Here is a 22,909-nt window from a genome sequence, read left to right on the forward strand (position 1 = left end):
ATCAGGTGAGCAGGGCCAGCCCATCATACCACCTGTGACAGGTCCTCAGTCCTTGGATCCTTGGCAGGTGCCTGGCCACGCTGATGCATATTAAATTGTGTATTAGTTAGAAAAATAAATAACACATTGCTGTCATGTAAGGAAATATGATGAAGCAAACACTGCAAAGCACCTTGCAGTTTGCACTTAAACAAGGTGGCCTGGTGGAAAAGAAGCCAGGGCTTCTGCACCTTTAAGAGTTGTCTGAAAGAATTTCAGCAGGTGTGGCTCGTTATGCAAGCGACACCTGCAAAAATCTCCTCTTCTACAACGCTTCAGGAGTCTGGCTCTCTTTTTGCATCTACCCAGCCTGGTTTAATCCCCAGTAACCTAGAACTACAGTTCAGACCTGCAGACATCATGTTTTCTTTTCTTTTTTGGGTAAAAAAAGAACTACATCTCCCAGCATGCAATGCACCGGCTCCTTCTAAGGCAAGAGCCTCCGCCCGCGAGACTGTCGTCTCAGCAGCCCATCTATAGGCAAAAAAAGCTCGAGTGCTTTCCTTCCTAGCTTTGCACAGGAGAGGAGGGATCGGGGGAACTCCGCCCACTCCTGTCTCTTGAAAAATGCAGCCTCTGCTTAGCATAACGTCGATCCATTTTTGCTGCTCGTCAGCCAATCGGGGGCGAGTGCCTGCGTGCTGACCTCAGAGCCCAACCCGCAGATAGACTTTGCAGACGTTCAGGGCGGAAGGAGGGAAGCGTCAGAGCGCCAGGCGAGAGGAACTGCCAGCAGCCCGAATCATGGTGGGTGCTTTGTGGCAGATTTGAGCGCGGCGGGAGGGGCGGGCGGGGGGGTCCAGGCTGTGCGGTTAGGATCCAGCAAAAGCAAGACCTGGATCCGGGGACTGCTGTTTTGATTCTCAGCCAAGGACCCGCGGGGGGTCACCTTGGGGGATGGCCGGGCTGGGCGGGGAGCCGGCAGCAGCAGCAGCGAGTCCAAGCGCGCACCCGAAGTTGCCAAGGGGGTCCTTGCGGGCAGAAATGCGCTCTCTCGCGCCTCCTGAACTTTCTTGCTGCTGTTCTCTCTCCCCAACCCCCAAATAGTAATCGGCTTTTCTCTGATTTCCTTCGCAGTGTGACTTCTCGGAAGACCAGACCGCCGGTAGGTGCCCGCATCTCTTTCCGGGCGCTCCCACTTTGGGCAGCACTTGGGAACCCCGAGGGCGGCGGCGGCGGGCCAGGGCTTCGTTTTTAAACGTCGAAATCCTAAGGTTTAAACCGTGGGCGCCCTAGATCTGCTTAGGAGCCTGATATGGGGCTTATGACTCTTTCCCCCACCCCTCTCTCTCCTTCTAGCTGCTCTCTATCCCTCCTGCCCACCTCTCCATCACAACCCCGCAATGGTGAGTTTGTGTGTGGACAAAAGCGAGCCCCGTGTTAACTAACACGTCCCCGGCCTCCTTGCTAATACGCCCTTCCGCGTCTCCCTCCCGCGGGGAGTTGTGCATTTGAGCTTTGTGAAGCTAGGCCTCTGTGTGTGTGTGTGTTTGTGTCTGAAGCCGGCTGCTCGGAGGGAGCCTTTCTCCAAAGTTGCCCCCCCCCCCGGCCCAACCCTTTGCATAAGAATTCATTGGACTTCAGGTCGGCGCCGCCGCCCGCTTGATGGCTCCCGCATGATGCATTTCCTGGTTCTGGAAAGGACCCACCCAGATCCCCTCCCGGCCGTTGCGCGAGTTGCAAATGCCAGCTCCGCGTTTGCGCGCCGGCGGGATCTGGGAATCGCCGGGGCGCGAGTTGACCCGGGCAGCCCGTTCCCGAAGCCGGAGGAGCCGGTCGCGGCTTCTCCGGTTGTGCGGCAGCGGGATGCGCGCTTGGGCAAGGCGGGGGGAAATGGCTGCTTGCTTTCCCTCCTCTTGCGCCGCGCGCGTGGGGCCCGGCAGGCGGCCAGACTTGAGCCGGGGCGGGATCTTTCCCGCGGGCCGCGCAAGAGGAAGCCTCTGGCCCCCCCGCTGCTTCCTCCCCGGTTTGCAGGAGCGGACGAGCAAAAGCGCCGGGATTGTGCTCTCTTGGTTTCCTTATATGGGCAAGAAACTCAATTCGGAGCAGCCGGGGCTGGGAGCTGCTGCTGCTGCTGCATTGGTGCATTCCAGCCCGGATCCCAGGCGCTGGGAGGCAAAGGAGGAGAGATTCCTCTTGGAATCTTGCAGCTCTAAAGGTCCCGGGGGAGGGGGCCGAACAGCAGCAGCTCTGTGGCTGTAGCTTAGTTCACATCCCCGTCGGAAGCAAGCGGGGAGGCTCCATTAGTGTTAATATAGTTGTGCATTTGGAGAGGAGCTGCCTGGCGGCTCTGAGCCCCAAAGCTTCCTTCCCGCAAGGGTTGCAGCTGATTCTTGCATGGTTTGTGTGTGCATGGTTTGAGACTAAGGCTGGCGAGGGGATCTGTGGTTTCCCTAATTTTAGACTTACTCTGAGGTTTTTTGTTCCAAGCTGAATCCACCTACATGCTGGTTATAGTTTTGAGGGGAGTTTAGTTGCAACTAATGTTCCAGGTGCTTAGTGTTACAAATTGAGCTTCCTTTTTTATTTGTTGAAACCTTTTATTTACTGCCTTGTGTTTGCCCAAGGTGCTTTGCAACCATGAAATACCATTTTGGTACAATAAACTGAGAACGCTAAAACTAAAACTCAAAACTGATAACAGTTAAAATAATTTAAAATCCTTATCTTCTGTTCTCATAGGCTGTGTCACCGTTTATTGTTTCTAAGCATTTATAATCTGCTTTCCTTGAATGTTTAATTTGTTAATAAAGAGGTAACCGTATAAAAAAAATTACAGAAACCATAAGACCAAGTCCAATAAAAAACCCAAGTTAACAGCTCTACCATAAAACAAAGCAAGCTAAGCTGTAGTGGCAACAATTCGATTTTCCAATTGTTGGGATAGGAACTAAGTCACAAGTCAGTTCAGATGGTTTGATGTAATGGGACTCTCATTGCTTTTGCTTAGAATCATAGTCATAGAATTGTGGAGTTGGAAGAGACCTCAAGGGTCATCTAGTCCAACCCCCTGCAATTCGGGAATCTTTTTGCCCAACATGGAGTTCAAACCCACAACCCTGAGATGAAGAATCTCATGCTCTAGTGACTGAAGGCTTGTTTGCATTCTGGCTGCTGTATTTTGCACTTAGTGCAGTTTCTGTACAGTCTTCAAGGGCAGCCTTATGTGCTACATGTTGCAGGAGTCTCATCTGAACATGTGTAATCTTGCAGCTTTGGGAAAAGTGAGGCTGTAGCTCAGTGTTTGCACGTAAAAGGCCCTAAGATCAATCAACATCTCCAGTTAATGCATGGTGTATCTCTCATCACACCATCTCTGCACATATTAGAAAAAAGGAGGCTGGGGGAGCATAAAATGTCACCTCCACAAAGAACGTCATTTGTGCCCTTTCCTCCTGGTTTAAAAGTGAACAATCACTAAATGGCTCCAGAAAAGGGAGTGATAGAGGAAACTCTGGGGATATAGGAAGCTGCCTTATGCTGGGTGAGAATGTTGGTCTTTCTAGCTCAGGATTGCCTACACTGACTGGCAATGACTCTACAGGGATTCGGGAAGGGGACAGGGAGATGCCAGGGCTCAAACTTGGGACTTTCTGTAGGCAGAAGCTGATGCTCCATCCCTGAGCTGCAGCTTTCCCCACCCCCTTCTTCTGGGCCGGGATTATCCTTTCTGGTCCCTTCTGCCCAGCAGGACAAGGCTTGTGGTTCTCTCTGGGTCACACACTTCCCCTTTGCTAATCCTTGTCTGGTTCAAATGAGATCCTGCTGCTTGCCTAGGTGGCACTGCCACAGTTGTCCTGGGCGCGGCCCCGGCTGAGTCCTTTGCCAGCCTTCCAAAGGCGGGGGTGACCCTGGCGCTTCCTGCTGGGTGGGAGGCTTTGAGGTAATAAACACGCAAGCATCTTCAGCTGAACGTCCAGAGCAATTAGCTGCTTTGGAATTTGTGGCTGGGCAAAAGCATCATTGGAAGCGGATGGGGATAATCTCTCTAAAACAGGTCTTCAATCTGGGAAGGGCAGAAAAGGCACTGCAGTATGCGAAAATCTTAATAGCTGATCCTGAGTGGCTCTTGTCTCCTCCCCACCCCCTGATTTGCTACCACTTAAGCCCCACTGGTGTACCCTTGTATACAACTATATACAGTGGACGCTTGGGTTGCGAATGTGATCCTTGCAGGAAGCACATTCGCAACCCGCAGCATTCGCAACCTGCATCTGCGCATGTGCGGGTTGTGATTCAGCGCTTCTGCACATGCGCAAAGCGCGATTTAGCGCCTGTGCACAAGCGCCGAAACCTGGAAGTAACCCGTTCCAGTACTTCTGGGTTCGGCGCAGTGTGCAACCTGAAATCAAGCAATGCGAAGCGTCTGTAACCCGAGGTATGACTGTATTAAGTATGGACATTAAAATCCTCTGCTGTTAGGGGTCTTGTGGGAACTCACATAAGCAAGCCCCCCTATCTGAATTCCAGAAGCTGTAGCTGCCTCTGGATCCTTTTGTTACTGCTTCTCCCTTCCCTAGGAGCAAAGTGCTCTTAGTTCTATGGTAAAAGGCACTCTGCCAGAGATGGGGTGCACCCTCTGTCGGCCTCAAGATATGCTCTGGGGGAACAGGGTGCAGTGGGGTGCTCAAGTGTTTGGGGAGAGTGGTTGCCCGCCCACAATTGGCAGTGGACCCAGAATTAACTCCTGCCCCACTCTGGAGAGCTGAGCTGGCCTGAGAGAAGCAGCAGCAGCAGCTATATGGTGGTCTGCAGTCTGAGCCAACAAGTCAGTGGAGATTGGTGTAATATGAGTCAAATAGTTTTGGTTTGTTTGCATTCTGGTGGCTGCATTTTTGCACCTGTTGTAGTTTCTGTAGTCTTCAAGGACTGCCTCATGTTGTAACACTGCAGTAGTCTAATTTGGAATTATTTCAAGGTAGGTGTAAGCTTGCAGCTTTTGAAAAAGCATTCCACAATTAGGAGAGGCCATAGCTGAGTGCTGAAAGGTCATGAAACCAGTCCTTGACATCTCCAGTTTATTGGATGCATGTGTATCACACTCCCTCCCATGTCATCCCCTCAGCTTAAAAGTGAAAAATCATTCAGGTGGCTCATAAGCTGTCCATATGGCAACTAGACTTCATACAGCTCCAGAAATGTTCTTAAACTTACCCAGCTTTCTTCACCTCTGCACATGGAATTATTAATATTCTGTATGAGATCTTGATAACAGAAGCTGCTAATGGGCACAAATGTAATGGAATAGGAATACAAACAAATTAATGGTTTGTGCTGTTAACCTTCCTGGCCATTGCATTGGTGACATCCAAGGTGACTTGGGGGGACGGGACCCTCGGAATAGCGTGTGGAGAAAGAAGAGGAGAGATTGTTCTGCCAGGCAGTTGCACCCCTTGTTGCTGCCAAGACATTCCCCCCCCCTTCAAATATCCATCCATCCGTCTGTCTGTCTTTCTGGGGTATATAGCCACATTCTCTGATCATTCTTGTCTGTCCTCGTCTTTCTATACAGATCTTGTTACTTTTTAAGGCTCCAGTTTCTTTGTGCCTGAAGAAACTAGATCCTGCTTGGTGACGAAACCGGCTGTGCCTTAAATGGAAGATTATCTAGCTGCCTGGTTAATAGGAAGGTTGAATTCTAGGCTCCTGGAAGCAGTGGTGTAGGAAGGGGTGTGTGGGTCACCCCGGGTGTCATCCTGAGGGGGAGTGACGTTTGGCGCGTGTGCCGTTGCCCCCGCTCCCAGCTGGAGGAGGCAGGCAGGCAGGCAGGCAGGGGAGAGTCCCGCTGTGTCCGGTGGCATTCATGCCTAGGGAAGGGGCATCTTATTGTAGCCTGAAAATATGTGGGTTAATTGTGTGGGTGCAAGTAGGCTGTCTTTAAAAAAAGGAGACACAAGATACGGCCTCTGCTTCAGGAAATACACATCTTAAGGTTTGTTTTGAGTTTTATGCTGGGGTGGGGGGTGGAGGATGTGAAAGTAATATGTGGTTTGGTGGCTTGTCCACTCCCTCCCCACAATTGTTTTGCGTCTTACCTCTTCACCTTCTGTGACTCCCTGCAGAGTTCAAGGAGGCTTTCCAGCTCTTTGACAGAACTGGAGATGGGAAGATCCTGTACAGCCAGTGTGGCGATGTCATGAGAGCCCTGGGCCAGAATCCTACCAATGCTGAAGTCATGAAAGTTCTGGGGAACCCCAAGAGCGATGGTGAGTGGGCCCTTTTACGGGAGCAGTTTTGGGGGGCAAAGGGTCTCAGTGCTCTGTGGAGTGAAAGGTCCCTGATCAGTGTGTGGTTTAAACAGAGACCACTTGGCTTTTATGGCAGAACCTGCAAACCTGGCTGCTAGTTTTTAAAAAAGAGTTTCCCTATGCATTAGGCTAGCATTTATGTGGACAAAAACCTGCTTGGTCATTTGCCCACAACTCGGAGACAGCTGAGCAAGACTCCCAGTGCAAGAGTGTGGGCTGTTGTTGCCTCAGCTCTTTGTTTACTTTTGCCAACAAAATGAGCAAATTTTGTGAACTTACACAGCTCACAAAATGCAGCTATTCTTTATCACAGTTCCTGCACCTGGATGAAGTAAGAATATAAGAAGATTCCTGTGGGATTAGGCCAGTCGCCCATCTATTTCAGCATCCAGTACTCCCAGGGGCACCCAAGGAGGCCCTGACCGCAACGGGGCTGTTCCCACTTGTGGCTTCCAGCAACTGGAATACAGAAGCAAAGTGCCTCCCCACAAGGGAGACCCAGGGCCGTTGAGGGGCTAGGAGCCCTTGACAGCCTTATCCTCCATGGATTTGTCCAATCCTCTGTTCAGGCCATTCAAGTTGGTGGCTGTCACTGCAAACTTGTGGGAACCAGTTTTAGTTTAATGATGTGCTGGGCTGGTTCTCAAGCTGTGGGTTCCCAGATGTTGTTGGGCTACAACTCCCATCATCCCTGAGCTCTGGCCTTGCTAGCTAGGGGTGATGGGAGTTGTAGTTCAACAACGTTTGGGGACCCACAGGTTGAGAAAGGCTGTGCTGGGTGAAGCAGTGCTTCTTTTTGGCTGCCCTGAATCTTCTGGAATTCAGCTTCATTCGGATAGCCCTGAGTTCTAGTATCATCAGAGAGGGAGGGGAAATGTCCACCTCCCCATCTGCTTTCTCTCACGCCATGCATTCATAATCTTAGTGCACCTAAGTTCTGAAGGCCAGAGGCCAGCCTAGAAAAGCAGCAAGCGAGAGAGGGAAACGTCTAGACTCCCCACCCAATCCTCTGGGGCCACAATCCGTCTATGATGCCTTGTCTCCCCACCCGCTTTGTGCTCTTTTCACAGAAATGAATGCAAAGACACTGAGCTTTGAGCAGTTCCTGCCCATGATGCAGACCATTGCCAAGAACAAGGATCAAGGCTGCTTTGAGGATTATGTGGAGGGGCTGAGGGTCTTCGACAAGGAGGGCAACGGGACGGTCATGGGAGCAGAGATACGCCATGTGCTTGTCACCCTAGGTATGGCTGGAGAAGACTTGGTCACGTTCAGGGGGCTGCCTGGCTGTTTCTAAGCTTGGCAGCTGAGATAATTCATTCCTGACTTGCTTGGTTCTCCAGACGCTTTTCAAAAGTGTACTGTGGTCCCAAATTGGGTACAATGCTGAAAGAACCTGAAAAAACACCTGCCTCTCTAATTTATAGACGTTGATCTTGCAGAATAAAGTAGCTGGAATTCTTATATTGCAGTCCTCTGCATAACTGCTTGGAACTCGAATTGTGTATCTGGATTGCAGTCATCTCTCCTACTGTGTGTGTATGTATGTGTACACGTGCGCAGTGTGGAAGAATTCAATGCTACAGAATTCCTGCAGCAAAGCGTCTATGGCCTTGGCCAAACCCATGGATGGGAGACTGCTGCGATCCTCATGTGTGATCAGGATACAAGATAATGGTTTTTCAAATTAGTGTTCCATTTTAATCGCTTGCCCCATTTGTTTCAGAATGGAAGTTCTGGGGTTATTAGCAGCAGATTGCTATTGCCACAATCCCCCCCGCTTTGTGTGTTGTCTGGGCATTGGGATGCACCAATCCTTGAGTATTTTTGCTGGGCCCATGCATGCCCTGTTAGAGGAGAGAGAAGCCCTGATCAAAAGTGAGCTTGTCACTTGACTCCTTTAGTGGGATGAGTGCAGAAAGAGGGCTGCCTCTCCCATAGAATAGTTTTCTCCTTCCACCTCAGAGGTGTCTTTCCCCCAGGACCTCTTATGCTGCTGCTTGAACATCCCCCATTAATTACAATACAGTATTAGAAGATGGCTGTGCGTGTTCCAGTGAACATTTACTTGACTTCCCAAACTTGCATTCCATTTGTAGCCTGTACAAAAGTTCTGCTGGTCATGCCAGCCAGTAATTCATTCCCACTTGCCCAGATTTCCTTTTTGTGACTCTTTAAACCAGGGTGTGTTCTGCTTGTTGCTTGTGATCCGTTTTGTTAAGGGCTTTGCTGCGTCTTCCCTGGGTTTGCAACCTAGCCAAACCTCCTCAAATCAACCTACTTTTCTTGCAGGGGAGAAGATGACCGAGGAAGAAGTAGAGATGCTTGTGGCCGGCCATGAAGACAGCAATGGCTGCATTAACTATGAAGGTGAGGGACAGAGATGGTGGTGACTTCTCGGTTGCTGTGCTCTGGTCTTGCGAGGAGGGGGCCCCGCCATCTTCCTCCGTGCTAGATAGATGAGGAAGAGCTTAGCGTTGGCGTAACTCTATGGCGCCTGGTCTGGCGCTTCTTTCGCTTAGACCTTTTCTCATGTCTAAATGAAGAGAACATCACCTACAGAGCTCTGGTCTAATCTAACACTATGCAGGTATGCAGTTGGGGAGACTTGGGTGTGTGTGACATTTGTGCAGGCACTCCTGTCCTTTGGTTCGTCTAGTGAGCCATCCTCGTTCCTCATTTCTGTATATGTGTGCACACCTGCGATGCAGTTCAGGAGGGTTCACGTCTGCCATGCTTGCATTCCATTGCTTTGTGTCGTCATGGGGAGTCTGCAGGTAACCTGTTCAATCGGAAAGAATGATGTGTGCCATTTAGCTTTTTGGGGGGCGGTGGGCGGTGGTGGGTTTCCTTGTCTGCGACAGAGTCTTTTGCAGCAAAGGCTCTCTTGACTGCATGTACACTTCAGGCAGGTTGTGCAGATAGCAACTCACAAAGACCGCAAGATCTCCTAACGTGGCACTGTGTATGTGAGCCTCAAATGGGCTAGGGTGTGTCTTTTATGTCCATGTGTCCAGTTTTGTTTGTTCATTTGTTTGATCAATTTTGATGTTTCTTCCTTTCTACAGCATTTGTGAGACACATCTTATCAGGGTGAATTCGAACGGGGTACGCCTCCTCCAAACCTACCTTATTATATACCTTATATATTTTTAACAGCCTCCTTTTTTTTGTTGACCTAAAAAAAAGGAAGATTTTTGTTGGCGCTCTTTATTGTTACTTTTCCCATCCTTCTTGTTCAGCATCTTCCTCCATTTCTCCCCATCTTCCAGCATGTCTCTGCATGTAGCTGACTCTCTGTAATCTGAGCAAGGGTGTCTGGGGAAATGAGGCAGCTCTGGTTGGCTAAAGCAAGACTGTGCCTGTGTAACCTCACAGTTGTGGGGTAGGGATGCCGGTGGCAGCAGGAGGAGCAGCAGCTTAATTGTTGCAGTGATGAGAGTCACAAACTTGGATCTGTGTCCCCCCCCCCAGTTGTTGAGTACTAGGGCGAGTGTTAGAAACTCGGTTATATAAGCTAGTTGCCAAAAGGCACCTTAAACCTAGGTTTCGGTTGCCACAGTGGAATGTCTAGGCACCATTTTTTTGCAGTTAAGATTTATTATTATTAATAATAATAATATATTATTTACATTGCTATAATGCTTTATTTCTTAAAGGAAAAAGCAGTTTACATTAAAACGTCAGATAAAACAATCCAGAATAAAATTCAAGCTTCAAGGAAAATATTTCGGATCCTTCTCTGATATTTTGTTTTTCCAATATTTATTTACCTGCTTAATTTATATAGCTGCCCCATAGAGAAGTAGTCTAGGAAGCTAGTGTGGTGTAGTGGTTAGTGTCGGACTAGGACCTTGGGAGATCAGGGTTCAAGTCCCTCCTCTGTCATGAAGCTCACTGGGTGACCTTGCACAACCTCTTGACCTACCTCACATGGTCGTTGTAGGGATTAACTGAGGAGGGGGGTGAACCATGTACTCCTTGGAGAAAAAGGTGGGATAGCAATGCAATAAATGAGCTCTTCTGCTTAAGAAAGCTGGAGGGGCCAGCCAGATGGGGATGTCCGTTGCCAACCTAGCACCCAGAGATCTCCCCATGGTCAAAATTAGACTGACGCCAGTCACAAAACACACCGGGCGCCTGGGGAATTTTGAACACTGACTGGGGCATGCCTTTCTGTTGGGTGTGGAGATCTGGATCTGGTTGGTTGGCCACATTCTTACCGTCCCTGTTTGCTGTGGGCCCTCCCACCTGTCAGTTTGCCTGATATTATATTTATTATTTGTTAAATTTGTATACTGCTCTTCATCCCTAGATCTCAGGGTGGTTCACAAGTGATACCACAGTGAGGGGAAGGGATGCGGGTGGCGTTGTGGTCTGAACCACTGAGCCTCTTGGGCTTGCTGATCAGAAGGTTGGCGGTTTGAATCCGTGCGATGGGGTGAACTCCCCTTGCTCTTTCCCAGCTCCTGCCAACGTAGCAGTCCAAAAGCATGCTGGTACAAGTAGATAAATAGGTACCACTGTGGCAGGAAGGTAAACTGCATTTCCGTGCGCTCTGGCTTCTGTCATTGTGTTCTGTTATGCCAGAAACAGTTTAGTCCTGCTGGCTACATGACCCGGAAAGCTGGCTCCCTCGGCCTGAAGGACCGCCTTTGACTGGGCTTAACTGTCCAGGGGTCATTTACCTTTTACCTTCTCTACCACAGTGAGAGCAGGTGTCCTGTTTTGGTCCACAGGCTTTGAATTCATCTGCACAGTCAAAGGCATCACGCTTTGCAGGCGCTGACAATTGGCTAATTGGGCACCTGTGCAAAGCCCTTTGCGAACACGGACAATCTCCTTTTGGCCCAGCTGCATCTGTACCTGCCCATAGGTAGGGCTTGTGGACTGAACATGTAGATGCTGCTTTACATACTGTTGTAGATGAGACTGGGGACATTTTCAGTTTGTGGACTTGCAATCTGTTTCTGCACAAAAAGGGAAGCTGGACGGAGGCCTTGGAGACCAGGTTCTGGTCCAGGTGTGGGGAACCTGTTGGCCCACCGGTTGCTGAATTTGGCCATGCTGGCTGAGGCTGATGAGAGTTGCAGCTCAGCAACATGCGGAAGGAAGGCCAGAGGTTCCCTGGTCCGGTCTGTTTCCCTGCTTGACTCAGGAGACAGAGTTAGCACTTCCCCAAGAGATGTCTGTCCAGCCTTTGCATGAATACCTCCAGCAAGCCGGGGGGGGGTGTCCCAGCCACTCTACCCCTCCCTTTTTGTGACAGCTCTTTGGGGTTCCCTTGCACTTGTGCACTCCCACTTGTTTTCAGTAGACACCCCAAATTCCACCAGACTTCCCTGCCCATTTCCCTGTCTTCCTCTTTGGACCCTGGCTCCCATCCCAGCATGAGGCGAGCAAGTTATGGGGGTGCTCTTTTTCCTCGCTCCAGGTCTGGTTGTTTAGGCTCATGGGGAGAGAACATGTGCAAGTGGCAACAGCAGACGTCGCAAATGACGTGGCCCAGGGGTGGCTCAGTCAGCTGTCACTTTTGGTGCGTGGGGCATGGTGGGGTGTTTTTTGGGGGGGGCTTTTGTATTGAAGCAGAGTAAAATATGAGCCTGCCTAGAAGCCTTCTAGTCAAATGTGTCTTGGTTTGCTGGTAGTTGGGTCTGGAACGGTGCTTTGGCTGAAGCCCCAGTGTGGGCACCTACCTTGTGGTTTCCACTGATTGTGTTCACAGTACTGCTATAAACCTTTCCCTCCCTCACATGGTGTTGGTTTTTATAATAGAAGGTGGTATTTTGAGTCACTCTTTGGAGATAGCATTCTCAGAATGAAGTCTTATGTCTAAACCTATAGACCCCATTGTTCTCTAGGGCACACAGCATGAAAAAAAAACCAAGATCATGATGATAAAACTATAAATCCTTATATTTCAAGTCATCGGGGGGCAAGTATGTTTGTCTGATATTGGTCTAGTGGTGCAGCTCTTTCCCTCAGTGCATGCATTTAAAGGATTTGTGTTAAATTCTGCAAGAATTGAGGTTGCAGGGAGTGCAAAAAAAGAGGAGACTGAAGCAGGGAGATATTGTACAGCTGAGCAACAGGGGAGGACCAGTAAAAAAACCAACAGTGTGCCACCTTCCCTCACCTTATTGAACAGTGAAGTCTAATCTTGCTTTATTTTTACTTTTTTTAAGCACAAATTGCAGTGGTTTTCCAAGTCTGTACAGAATACATGCAACCTTAAATAGGAAAAAATTCACCTTTCTTCAATGTTAAACGCAAAAGCAGTTTGGGTTCTGTGGCATGCCACAAAAAGTTGCAGTAAACTGTTTATTGGGGGGGTGGGGATCCAGTACTTCATTTTTGGGGGGCAAAATCTTCCACATAGCTGCTCTCATTGGGTACAGGGTGCATGGCAACCCCTCCAGCTCTTCAGCCCCCATCCTGCCCTCTTGGAAGTGTTTCCACTGGAACTGAAGGTTAATTGGACAGTCTTTCTTTAAGGGCCTGTGCTGTGGCTGCCTGCCTGCCTGCCTGCCTGCCCCTCTTCTCTGCCTAGGTAGGCTCAGTCAGAAAGCTGAGTCCTTTCTCTGCTGTAGCTGAGTGTCTCTCCAACTTTTTCCACTCTGCAGAAAGCAGAGCATCCTCATAGGTTCAACTCCAGAATTCTGATGCCTGGCAACTAGTTTTAGAAATGGCCGTACTTCCTTCTGCCCGTGTTGCCTTCTTGTTTCCTTGTCTCTAGTTGTTTTTCCTGATTAAATTATTTGTTAGAAGTGTTCGTTAACAGATGTGAGTGGGACTGGGGTGGGTCATAGATAGAGCCCCCAGGACATTGGTGCCGGAGAGGGGGGTGGGACTTCTTGTGTGATCCTCTACTGCCGGCAGGGACTGGCTTTAACCAAAACTCTGTTGGGAAGGGAGTAGAGAGGAAACTAGGCAGTGCTTATTTGTTTCCTTCGCTAAGCCTTTTTCATTTTGTGACCAAAAGCCATCTGTGCATCCAAAGAAAATGGACACCAATTTTAGCGTTTCTTGCAGCTGATATAATTAGCTTTGTGCTATTCCTCCGTAATTCCAACGTACAGTACAGCACGTAGCCCTACAGCAGCTGTCACCAACATGATGCCTTCCAGATGTTTTGCAGTACAACTCTGATCAGCCTCACTGTGATCCTGGGAGCTGATGGAAGTTGTAGTCCTAAAGCAGGAGGAGGACACCAAGTTGCCAAAGGCTGCTGTGTAGAGGAAAGACAGGAAAGCTCCTCATCTAGTGGAAAGATTGTTCACTGTCATTGCTAACCATGGATCCCCACGTTCTGGCAAGTCCCATTTCCCCCCAGTAGGTTTAGCCTGGTCCTACGTGTTCTGTTTGTGCCTGTGCCTTTCTGACATCGGCTTTATTTTCTCTTCCCAGAGTTGGTGCGGATGGTTCTGAGTGGCTGAAGATCACCTCTAGCTCCTCCCGAGAACCTCTTCCAGTTTATCCTTAAAATGTTTGTGCCTTTTTATCTGTGTCTGAAACTACTTTTGGTTCCCTCTTTCTCCAGCCTCTTGGTTTAGTCCTTGAGGCGAGGGCTAAGGAAAGGAAGAAAACATCATTTGTCTGAAGGGGGTGTTCCTGAAGGGCAGGGAAGCAAACTGCTGGCTTGTCTTGCATCACTTTATTTCCAGAAGTGTTCAGCTTATTTCCTCTTGGTTGCTTTAATAAACTGTTCCCAAAAATGTCTTACGAACACTGTGCCGTGTTACTTCTTGAAAACCAAGGTAGCTGCTGGAGTTCAGAGTTCTTCAAACAGGGTTTTTCTTGTGATTCTGGTAGCTATACTCATCTGAGCCAGTTTGAATTGTGTTGGCAGGAGCAGTACAGAAAAATGCTGTTAGTAGCACAGAACTAAGTTTTAGCTATAGCTCTATTTGATGGACTAAATCCTGAGAGACCAGGGTTCAAATCCTGACACTTGGCCTCACCTTCCTTGCAGTTGTGTGGAGAAAATGGGGAGAAAACAATGTCACCTTAAAGGAAAGGTGGGATGTAAATGTAATAAATCTAGAAGACTGAGTGGCATCCAATGAAGTTGTACTCAGAGTAGACCCTTTGAAATTAATGAACACGGCAGAGTAAAGTTGGGTTGCTGTTACATGTTCTGTGAAAGCAGTCGTAGCATGTGTTTGTTTCTTCTTGCAACATCTTGCTGCTGCTCAGTAAAACCCAGTAATTTATGGAGTACAGCTTTGAATCCCTTAGAACACACTAGGGGGCTTTGCCCTGTCAAGAAATAGTCTCCCTAGCCTGCCCTCCTTCACCATTCTTGGAAACAGTGCTACTGTCGTTCTCCATTATTACTACTATTTTTAAATGGCAGGAATTTGAAAAACCAAAACCTGAGCCTTTGTTAATGGCCCTTTCCTCAATTAATCCTAGCTGTCAAAATGTGACTGCTTTGAACAGAAGGGCACATTTCCTACTTTTGTAAGCAGCCTAATATGGAAAGGTGCCTGGAGCAGCACCAAATAAAGGCAACTAGGCAAGGCATGTGCACCACAGCAGGATTTGAAGAGAGGGAGGTTTTGAAGCCTGTGGCGAGGGAAGGAGAGCAGATGCCACTGCCTAGTGACCACAATGAGAGCTCTGATAATATACAGTAATGGCAGAGACAACCCTGAAAAGTGGCTTTTTCATGGTATGCAGCTGTAGGGCACCAGTCAGGCCTGTTACATGAATGTAATCCATTAAATGGAGAAATGTCTCATCTAGAAGGCAAGCAGTAAGGCCAAACTGAGGTCCAGTAGGTTTTTTTTTTTTTAAAGACAGGTTCCTTGTAACAATGCCTGGAAATAGAACTGTGCATAGGATGTGAAGGGGAAAACGGTTATGTTTATGCCTACATATACCTGTCCTACTCCTACCTGGAGTAAAATTAGCATGTTGCACATTCCCCCCTTTGACAAAGGATTTGTTTTAAACTCGATAAGGTTAAACAAAGTAAGGCTGGGTTTCTGTGCTTCAAAAAGCTGCAGGGTTTCAAGTACCGGATACAGGGCAGCACGACAAAAGTGGAAACATTAAATGCTCCTCTGAAGTTGCACAAAGGAGCTGCATAAAGCAGTAAAGGTACAGAAAGGAACGGTGGACTTAACAATGCACACACAGCAGATGAAGTTTATCCTGGAGTGGGTTACTTGTCATAGCCATACAAGTGGTTTACTCCTTGTAGGGTGAGGAGCCCACTTTGGAGCAAAGGGGCCTTAAAAGAATTTCAATGCTACACAATTTTTTTTTTTTGCCTTGAGCAACTGTACAAATACCACTCTTACTCCTTCCCTTCCTGTGCAAGAAATCCATGTGATGGAAAGAGAGAAACATCACACTCCTGAAGGACAAGGCATTGCTGTTATTTTTGTGAGAGGCAGCCCTATTTTGTGGGGTAATGAAAGAAAAGTATCACCGGAATCCCCCAAACAATGGAAATGGCATGGAAGTAATTTATAGCTTAACAAGACTATATGTAAAACGAACATAAGCAATTGTAAGCTGCAGCCGTGGAGTAACAATTTCTTCACACACCTCAAATTATGTTGCTTCATTGGAACAAATAGTTTCTCATGGGTGGCAGCTCGTTAAACTTTTAAAAACTGCTCACCTTAAGTTGTCTTCAAAACCATTTCATTGTTTTTTGGTCCCCTGATGTTGACTGGGTATTTTTAAAATATATTTGGGGACCTCCTTTGTTTTAGTTGTAATTCAATCTGAGCTATCTCAACAAATTATTATTCAGCTTTTTATGTAAAAAAGACTCCAGATAACTCCTTTATGTTTCTGACACCAAATAGTACTGCCCAAACTGCTGAAAACTACTCTCTCTTTAATGCATAAGCTAAGGTAAAGGTAAAGGTACCCCTGCCCGTATGGGCCAGTCGTGTCCGACTCTAGGGTTGTGCGCTCATCTCGCTTAAGAGGCCGGGAGCCAGCGCTGTCCAGAGACACTTCCAGGTCACGTGGCCAGCGTGACTAAGCAGCATCTGGTGAGCCAGCACCAGCGCAGCACACGGAAACGCCATTTACCTTCCCACTATAAAGCGGTACCTATTTATCTACTTGCACTTAGGGGTGCTTTCGAACTGCTAGGTGGGCAGGAGCTGGGACCGAACGACGGGAGCTCACCCCGCCGCGGGGATTCGAACCGCCGACCTTGCGATCAGCAAGTCCTAGGCACTGAAGTGTTATCCACAGCGCCACCCGTGTCCCTAATGCATAAGCTACACATAAGTAAAATTTCCCTGCATCAGTGAATTAAAAAAAATAATCACTCTGGTACAAACAGCATGTCCCCCTCAGGCTGCAATACCTTCTTCCCCATAAATAAGCCCACTCCCAAGTAGATTGCCGTTTTCCCTGCAGAGGAGACGGAGAATATTTTTGTTAATTTTTCTTTATTGTTTAAAAAAAAGCGAGACAGACACATACAAGGGGGAGTTAAACTCCCTTTTCAACCATGTTTAAAATCAAAGCCCTCTATAAATAGCAGTGGCTGTTGGGAGATAATTTCTTCTCCCTGCTGCCACCCCCACCCCAGCAATTAGAAACACCTTTAAATAAAATCTTGGTACAACTGGATACAAAAAAAGCATTGGGGACATGAGGTGGGGCAGAGACACACAGGGGAAGGGAACCAACACAGCCAAATCCTCTTCCTCCTTGGATCACTGTTTCGAAGCCTTTTTAAAACCCATCCAAATAGAATCCATGTTTCACACGATTTAGGGTTTTCCTGTCCTTCCAAGTGATCAGGGCTCACCAAGGAAGCGCCAAGAAGCGCCGCTTGTAGCTTCTCACTGTGTGGGTGGGACTGGTGTGGCCGTGCTGGGACTGGGAGCAATGGGATCCGGCTGAAGTGAAGGCCCTTGATCTGGGTTGAAAGGGGAGAGAAGTGAGACGTTAGGGGAGGTTGGCAGTGCTGCAAATACAAGCATTACCTTGCTGCCACTTTTTGTGTGATAAAAATGAGTGTTCTGGTGTCATTTATTTACTTCAAAACCCTAATGGAGGGAAACTGGAACATCAATATCTATTGCACTGGAAAGACTTAAAAGGCTCAGCCTCCCTATTCCTACTGCCATGCAGTCTCTCAAGCCTGATGCCCTATCAGATTGCTGAATCACCTGATATTTCAGTACCCCAGACCCCGCAGTAGGTGAGTGCATTGCCCCCTCCAACGCCTATCAAATCAATTTCAGAAAAGTTTAGATCCCTTGCCAATTTGGCAGCATTTTCTTCCGATTCTGAAGAGCATCACTACAGTACAATTTGTTAGAAATACTTTAGATCCTGAAAGAGAAAACTGGTGAGGAGGTAGCAAATGAATTGCTGGATGTGCTTGTCAGTTTCCTTTGTGTCAAGTTTAGAGAAGAAAGTGGTTAGCAACACTGCTTGCTGTCACATCCCATAGCAGATATGGTAATGTTCCGCAGGGCCTGCAAGACAAAGCTGTTCCACCAGGCCTTTGGCCAGGGCACAGCCTGACTGCCTCCTTTGGCAATCTTCACAGAACTTTAGCCTAATGGTTGCCATCAATTTGATTTGAATTAATTTTATAATGAAATGATTTTAGAATGTTGTACTATTTTATTGTTGTTAGCCGCCCTGAGCCCAGCTTCGGCTGGGGAGGGCGGGATATAAATAAAATTTATTATTACTATTATTATTATTATGGCTTTGTCATTAAAGCATACTGTAATCTACAGCTGCCCAGAAGGAGAACCTAGGTCTTATTCCTGTTTACAACAGAATGCAAATGGAATTTAAGAGACAACAAAACTGATGACATGGCTATCTATGACTCTAGTGGAAATAATTCAATAAATCAAGATGGCTCAAAGCAAGCCAGCCATGCCAAACAATACATACGAGATGCAGTTTCAAGCACTAACTCATTGCATGCTATTTCCCCTAATGCTTTTTTTTGGGGGGGGGACACAATCCTAGACCAGGGGTCTGCAACCCGCGGCTCCGGAGCCGCATGTGGCTCTTTTACACCTTTGCTGCGGCTCCGGGGCGGATACTAGCGAGGGGAGGAGGCGCATTGTGCGCCCCGACACTCCCCACTGTGGCGGGCGCTGTACTGGCTGTGACGTCGCATGGGGGCGGTGCATGCGTTAGTCACGCACCGTCCCAACGTCACCTGCCACCCGCTACATTGTAAGGGGCATGTACGCTGGTCACTGTTTTGAAGGGGAGTGAAGAACACACACACACACAAAGGTAACTTGTTAACGTTTATTTCTATGAGGAGGAGTAATTCTGAGGGGTCAAACAAATAATAAAAAAAAGTGACAAAAAAGTTATTTTTATAATGACGAGTTTTGCGGCTCCCAGTTTTTTTCCCTTCGGAAACAGGTCCAAGTGGCTCTTTTTGTCTTAAAGGTTGCAGACCCCTGTCCTAGATGGAAAAGCCATCTTCCAAACTCAAACAAGACAGAGATGCATAGGTATAAGATGATGCAATTCTACTGTAAATCTCAAATGTCACTATTAAAACAAGCTATCTAATTAAGTGAATATATAAAGATATGCATAGTTTGCACATCTACCCCGATGAAGAAAGCGAAAGAAAGAATCCATGCCTGGATACTAATGACGTATAAGGCAAAATTCTACCTCTAGGTAACAGTGAGCTTTGAAAAGCAAAAGGTCGCATGTAGAATGTAACTGCATATTGCATCCAATAGGGTTTAAAGAGCCCACTGCACTGGACTCCCAAGCATGCAAGGTCAGAGAATGCACACCATTCACCTTTGACCCAGCCTATATACCAAACATGTAACTGCATAAACTGTGAACTCCTTTTCTAAGGAATAGCTTTCTTTTTTCTCCCAATGTGCAAGATATTCCTAGGGCAAAGTGGTGAAGTTGATTGGATGCATATGTGTCTTGACTTCAGGCTGATTTATTCAACTCCAGGACACTCCTAATACATTTGCACAGCATTATGGCCACTTCACACATGACACTTTCCAAACATGGGCATAATTTATGTGTAAGGCAGGGAGGGGGAAGAGAAAAACACTTCCTCCTTTATAGAATCTTGGCTTAAAAGGGACTCGGGAACATCCAAGTTCCTGCTTGGGAAAGGGAAGCTGTGGCCTTCAAGATGCCTCTGCACCACCATCGCTCCTAATAAGTGGCCCTGCTGGATGGGGCTGATGGGAGTTGGAGTCCAACAGCACCTGGTGGGCCACAAGTTCCCCACTCTGTTACACACACACACACACACACACACACACACACACACACACACACCATATTTACTTGTGAATTGTAATGCATTTATTTTGCCACAGGAATGCAGGTGGGGAAGCTTCCGCACTGTCAAACAAAGCAGCCCTGAGCCCAATGACCTTGCACAGCGCCTTGCATTTCTGTATGTGAAATCCTCTCCCCCTCTCCCATCCCACCATGATCTCTGGGTCAATTCTCACCTGATCCAACACCAGCATTTGAAAGGAGGCTGCCCTGCATGGCTGCCACGATAGCGGGGCTCTGGGCAGCTGCGGAACCGTGAGGCAGTGGGGTGGCAGGAGGGTGCAGGGTGCTAGCGATGTTGACGACGGGCGGATTAGCCATGCTGCACACAAGGTTACCATGCACTGGATGGATGGGCGTGTTAGCAGGGAAGTTAATGCCGATGGAGTCTGTTACGTTACTAGCCATGCTAAATGGGATGGAGGCAGGCATTCCGAAAGGCAGAGCCGAGGGGATATTACCAGCCATGGCAGGGTGAACGGTTGCTGGGACTGCCCCAGGGAGAATCTGGGAGGATGGCTGCTGGCTGGGGAACGGAGGCTGGGCTTCAGAGGGAGAGAGAGACAGAAAGAACTAATTAAGTGTGACAGTTAAGCAGGCAAGCAATGACTTAACATGACCCATTTGCATCCAATAGGGTTTAAAGATCCCATTGCACGGGGCTCCAAAGCATGCATGGTCAGGAAATGCACATCATTCACCTTTGACCCAGCCTATATACCAAACTGGGCACAAAAAAAATATTCTTCAAAGCCAAATGTGCAGCAACCACCCACCCAGGAGACTGACTTGATGCTGGAATATATAATTTTTATGAACATTTATTGGGATGATTTGGAACCAGAACCAGAAATAGTGTACCCCATAAAAATGTGGAAGTGTTGTCCAAGAAATAAAACGTCCAGCTTTATAAGCAAGGCTGACACGTTTATGATTGCTGCTTCCACATTTTTATGACACTTTTGAATGTGCAGCTTTGGCTCATTTCACAGATTAGAGCCCAACAAGAACCTGTGGTCTAGCTGTATGTATGTTGCTCCAGTAACATTTGCACTCTACAAATGACTTTCTCATGCAAAGGTTAGTTGCGGTAGCTTAGGATCAGAGCACAGGGAACTGGGCCTGAATGCCTCTGCAGTAGCATATGAACTGAAGTTTACTCTTTCATATTACCAGCAGTTCCCATAATCTCCTGTGAGGTGCGTAGGCTGGCATTAATCTTGTTTCGCACACAGAATAAAAGACACTCGAGTTCCTCAAAACCATGAGCCCGCTGTTGCCAATCTCATCTTCAACCCACATCTTCCAGATCTAAGCCTTTCTTCCCTGCCCTCTGAAGCACAACCACACAATTTACTGGGTTGTACAATCTCTAAAGCCTTTTCATACAACCCCCTCATGTGGACACTTGACATGAAATGGGAGGCAGCATTATTCCCAGTGACCCCACCCCTTGACACCCACACATTCAGCAGGACCATGTGAAAACAAGAATCCTATGTATTTTATTCATCTAAAAATGTATACCCCACCTTTCTAACAACACTGGTATTCCGTAAGGATGCTTACATAAATTAAAATCACAGTGCAACATGAAACATTATAAAATCGCACTGTATCTACCACAAATTACAAGTCGAAAGCATCCTTTCAGCTGAAAGCATCCATTTTGGGCTTGTTGTAAATACCTAAAACACTCCCAGCAATGCCAGTGCAGACTCTCAAAAGGCTCTGTAAGCAGCTTGTTCCATTAGATCATGAGTAGAGATGTCAAATTTCCAAAAGTTCTGAAGCCATGAAAAAAGCCTGGGCACTTCCGGGTTGGCGCCTCCGGCAATCACGGAGCTCCTCCGATCGGGAGGAACTTGCTCCATGAAAAGCAGGGTCTGACTGCCACGGCGAAGGCGGAGACCCATTGAAATCACAAGCGGGAGAAGCCTGTGAACTTGGGATTCGGCTGGCACCCTTTGCGCCTCCCCTACTCGCGGGGAAACCCTATTTTGGGGATCCAGAGCGACGTGGGGTGAGAGGCGCGGTGCTTTGAATCGACCGCTTCTTTCACAGAGTGAAGTTACATTGCTGCTGCCGGAGAGCGCTGACTTTTTCCTGTGGACAATTGGATTTTAAACAACTACCGGTGAGTAAAACGGAAAATTGGATTTTGAAATACTTTAATTTGGCACCAAAGCAGGAAGGTTCTAAACAGGAAGTCCGCCTTCCGCTTTTGTAAATAGACTGAAGCAAAGACGCCACAAGCTAAAGTCTTTGAAAGCTTTTGACAAAGGATTAAATTTCCATCGGACAAAATCACATAACCCCCCTTGGAAGCAGGAGAAGAGGGGGGAAGTCTTGGATTTAGTGTGCCTGCAGGAGAGAGTGAAAATTAAATTGCCACTGCTCCGAGCCTGGAAAAGGATTGCCAGTTGACGTTCGGGGAATGTTCATTGTCAGAACGGATTTGACAGTTAGCATCAAGAAAGATACTGTTTCCATTGCCCTCTTTTGCGTTCAAAAAAAGGAGGAAAAAGTAACCGAAAATTGAAGCTATTGTTATTTGCTTGAGTCGTGTTAAAAAAAAATTGTTACAAGTTACAAGTGGAAACTGTTTCCCTCTAGAGGGAGCATGTGAAACTGTTGCAGGAAAGTAACAAGGAGAACCCCAGCTGCAAGATAAAGATTCTGAGAACCAGAGACCGACCTTGGACTTTTCAAAATGTTGATAGGAGAAGCTATTGTGACTGTTTTACATAAGATAAATTATTCGCTGGAACAGCTCCATAAAAAGACAGAGGACACGATATTTAAAATTGACAACTTGGAGCAGAAAGTGACTAATTTGAGCCAAAAAGTGAGTACCAATACAGAAACAATTCAGGCGTTGGCACAGGAACATATCTTGGCAGGACAAATGGTGGAGGAAAAGGAGAAAGCTGTTGTTGTGGAACTTAAAGTTGTACAAGCGGGACCCTTAACTTCTCAGAAGCAAGTTGAGGATTACAAATCGAGGTCATTCATGATTGAACTTAGCAAAAGCCAATTTTTGAGGTTTGGATCCCGGCTTGGATTGAAGAAGGAAAGTTGGAAAGATCCCTCTATCCAGGGATTGATTGACTTTTGGGACATGGGTTTGGGTTTGGAGGTGCATGAAGTTTTGGGGGCACCTAGAAGTGGAGGAATTCTGAAATACATCCTGAAATTCTTTATGGACTTTACTTTTAACTATGGAAATTTGGTTGAATTGCTCAGAAGGAATAAAAGCATTGCTAGGTTGGAGTTTTCTCGAGATTTGCTCCTGAGTATCAAAGAATATGAAGAAGATCCGCAGAAGG

General features: G+C 47.5%; 2 protein-coding genes across 42 annotated transcripts in view; one reads left to right on the plus strand and one right to left on the minus strand.

The window, feature by feature from the left end:
* Positions 1 to 578: 578 nt before the first annotated feature.
* On the plus strand, positions 579 to 14,013 carry MYL6 (myosin light chain 6). Of its 2 annotated transcripts, XM_083599694.1 has the most exons (7): positions 590 to 786; positions 1,117 to 1,144; positions 6,102 to 6,245; positions 7,358 to 7,531; positions 8,580 to 8,657; positions 9,356 to 9,395; positions 13,695 to 14,013. In XM_083599694.1, the coding sequence occupies exons 1-6, from the start codon at positions 784 to 786 to the stop codon at positions 9,382 to 9,384; spliced, it is 456 nt and encodes a 151-aa protein (XP_083455820.1). In that variant the 5' UTR covers positions 590 to 783; the 3' UTR covers positions 9,385 to 9,395; positions 13,695 to 14,013. The 2 variants fall into 2 exon arrangements, with proteins under 2 accessions (XP_083455821.1, XP_083455820.1); XM_083599695.1 differs by lacking the exon at positions 9,356 to 9,395 and having other exon boundaries at positions 579 to 786.
* A 2,681-nt stretch (positions 14,014 to 16,694) lies between these two features.
* The window catches only part of SMARCC2 (SWI/SNF related BAF chromatin remodeling complex subunit C2), a 32,550-nt gene continuing 26,335 nt past the window's right edge, over positions 16,695 to 22,909 (minus strand). For 16 of the 40 annotated variants that reach the window (XM_083599572.1, XM_083599568.1, XM_083599570.1 and 13 more), the window contains exons 28-29: positions 19,757 to 20,125; positions 16,695 to 17,187 (exon numbers count right to left, since the gene is read on the minus strand). In XM_083599572.1, coding sequence (XP_083455698.1) covers positions 17,111 to 17,187; positions 19,757 to 20,125 — 446 coding nt within the window. In that variant the 3' untranslated portion in view covers positions 16,695 to 17,110. Of the gene's footprint in view, positions 17,188 to 19,756; positions 21,387 to 22,909 lie in introns of those variants that run through there. The other 24 variants (XM_083599596.1, XM_083599594.1, XM_083599595.1 and 21 more) reach the window with 4 other exon arrangements.

This window comes from Podarcis filfolensis (genome assembly GCF_964270895.1).
Source record: "Podarcis filfolensis genome assembly, chromosome: 2".
Lineage (NCBI taxonomy): Eukaryota > Metazoa > Chordata > Lepidosauria > Squamata > Lacertidae > Podarcis > Podarcis filfolensis.

Coding starts and splice junctions, on each gene's coding strand:
- MYL6 (XM_083599695.1), top strand. Junction 1,145..6,101: donor CTCGGAAGACCAGACCGCCG/GTAGGTGCCCGC, acceptor GACTCCCTGCAG/AGTTCAAGGAGGCTTTCCAG. Junction 7,532..8,579: donor CCATGTGCTTGTCACCCTAG/GTATGGCTGGAG, acceptor CTTTTCTTGCAG/GGGAGAAGATGACCGAGGAA.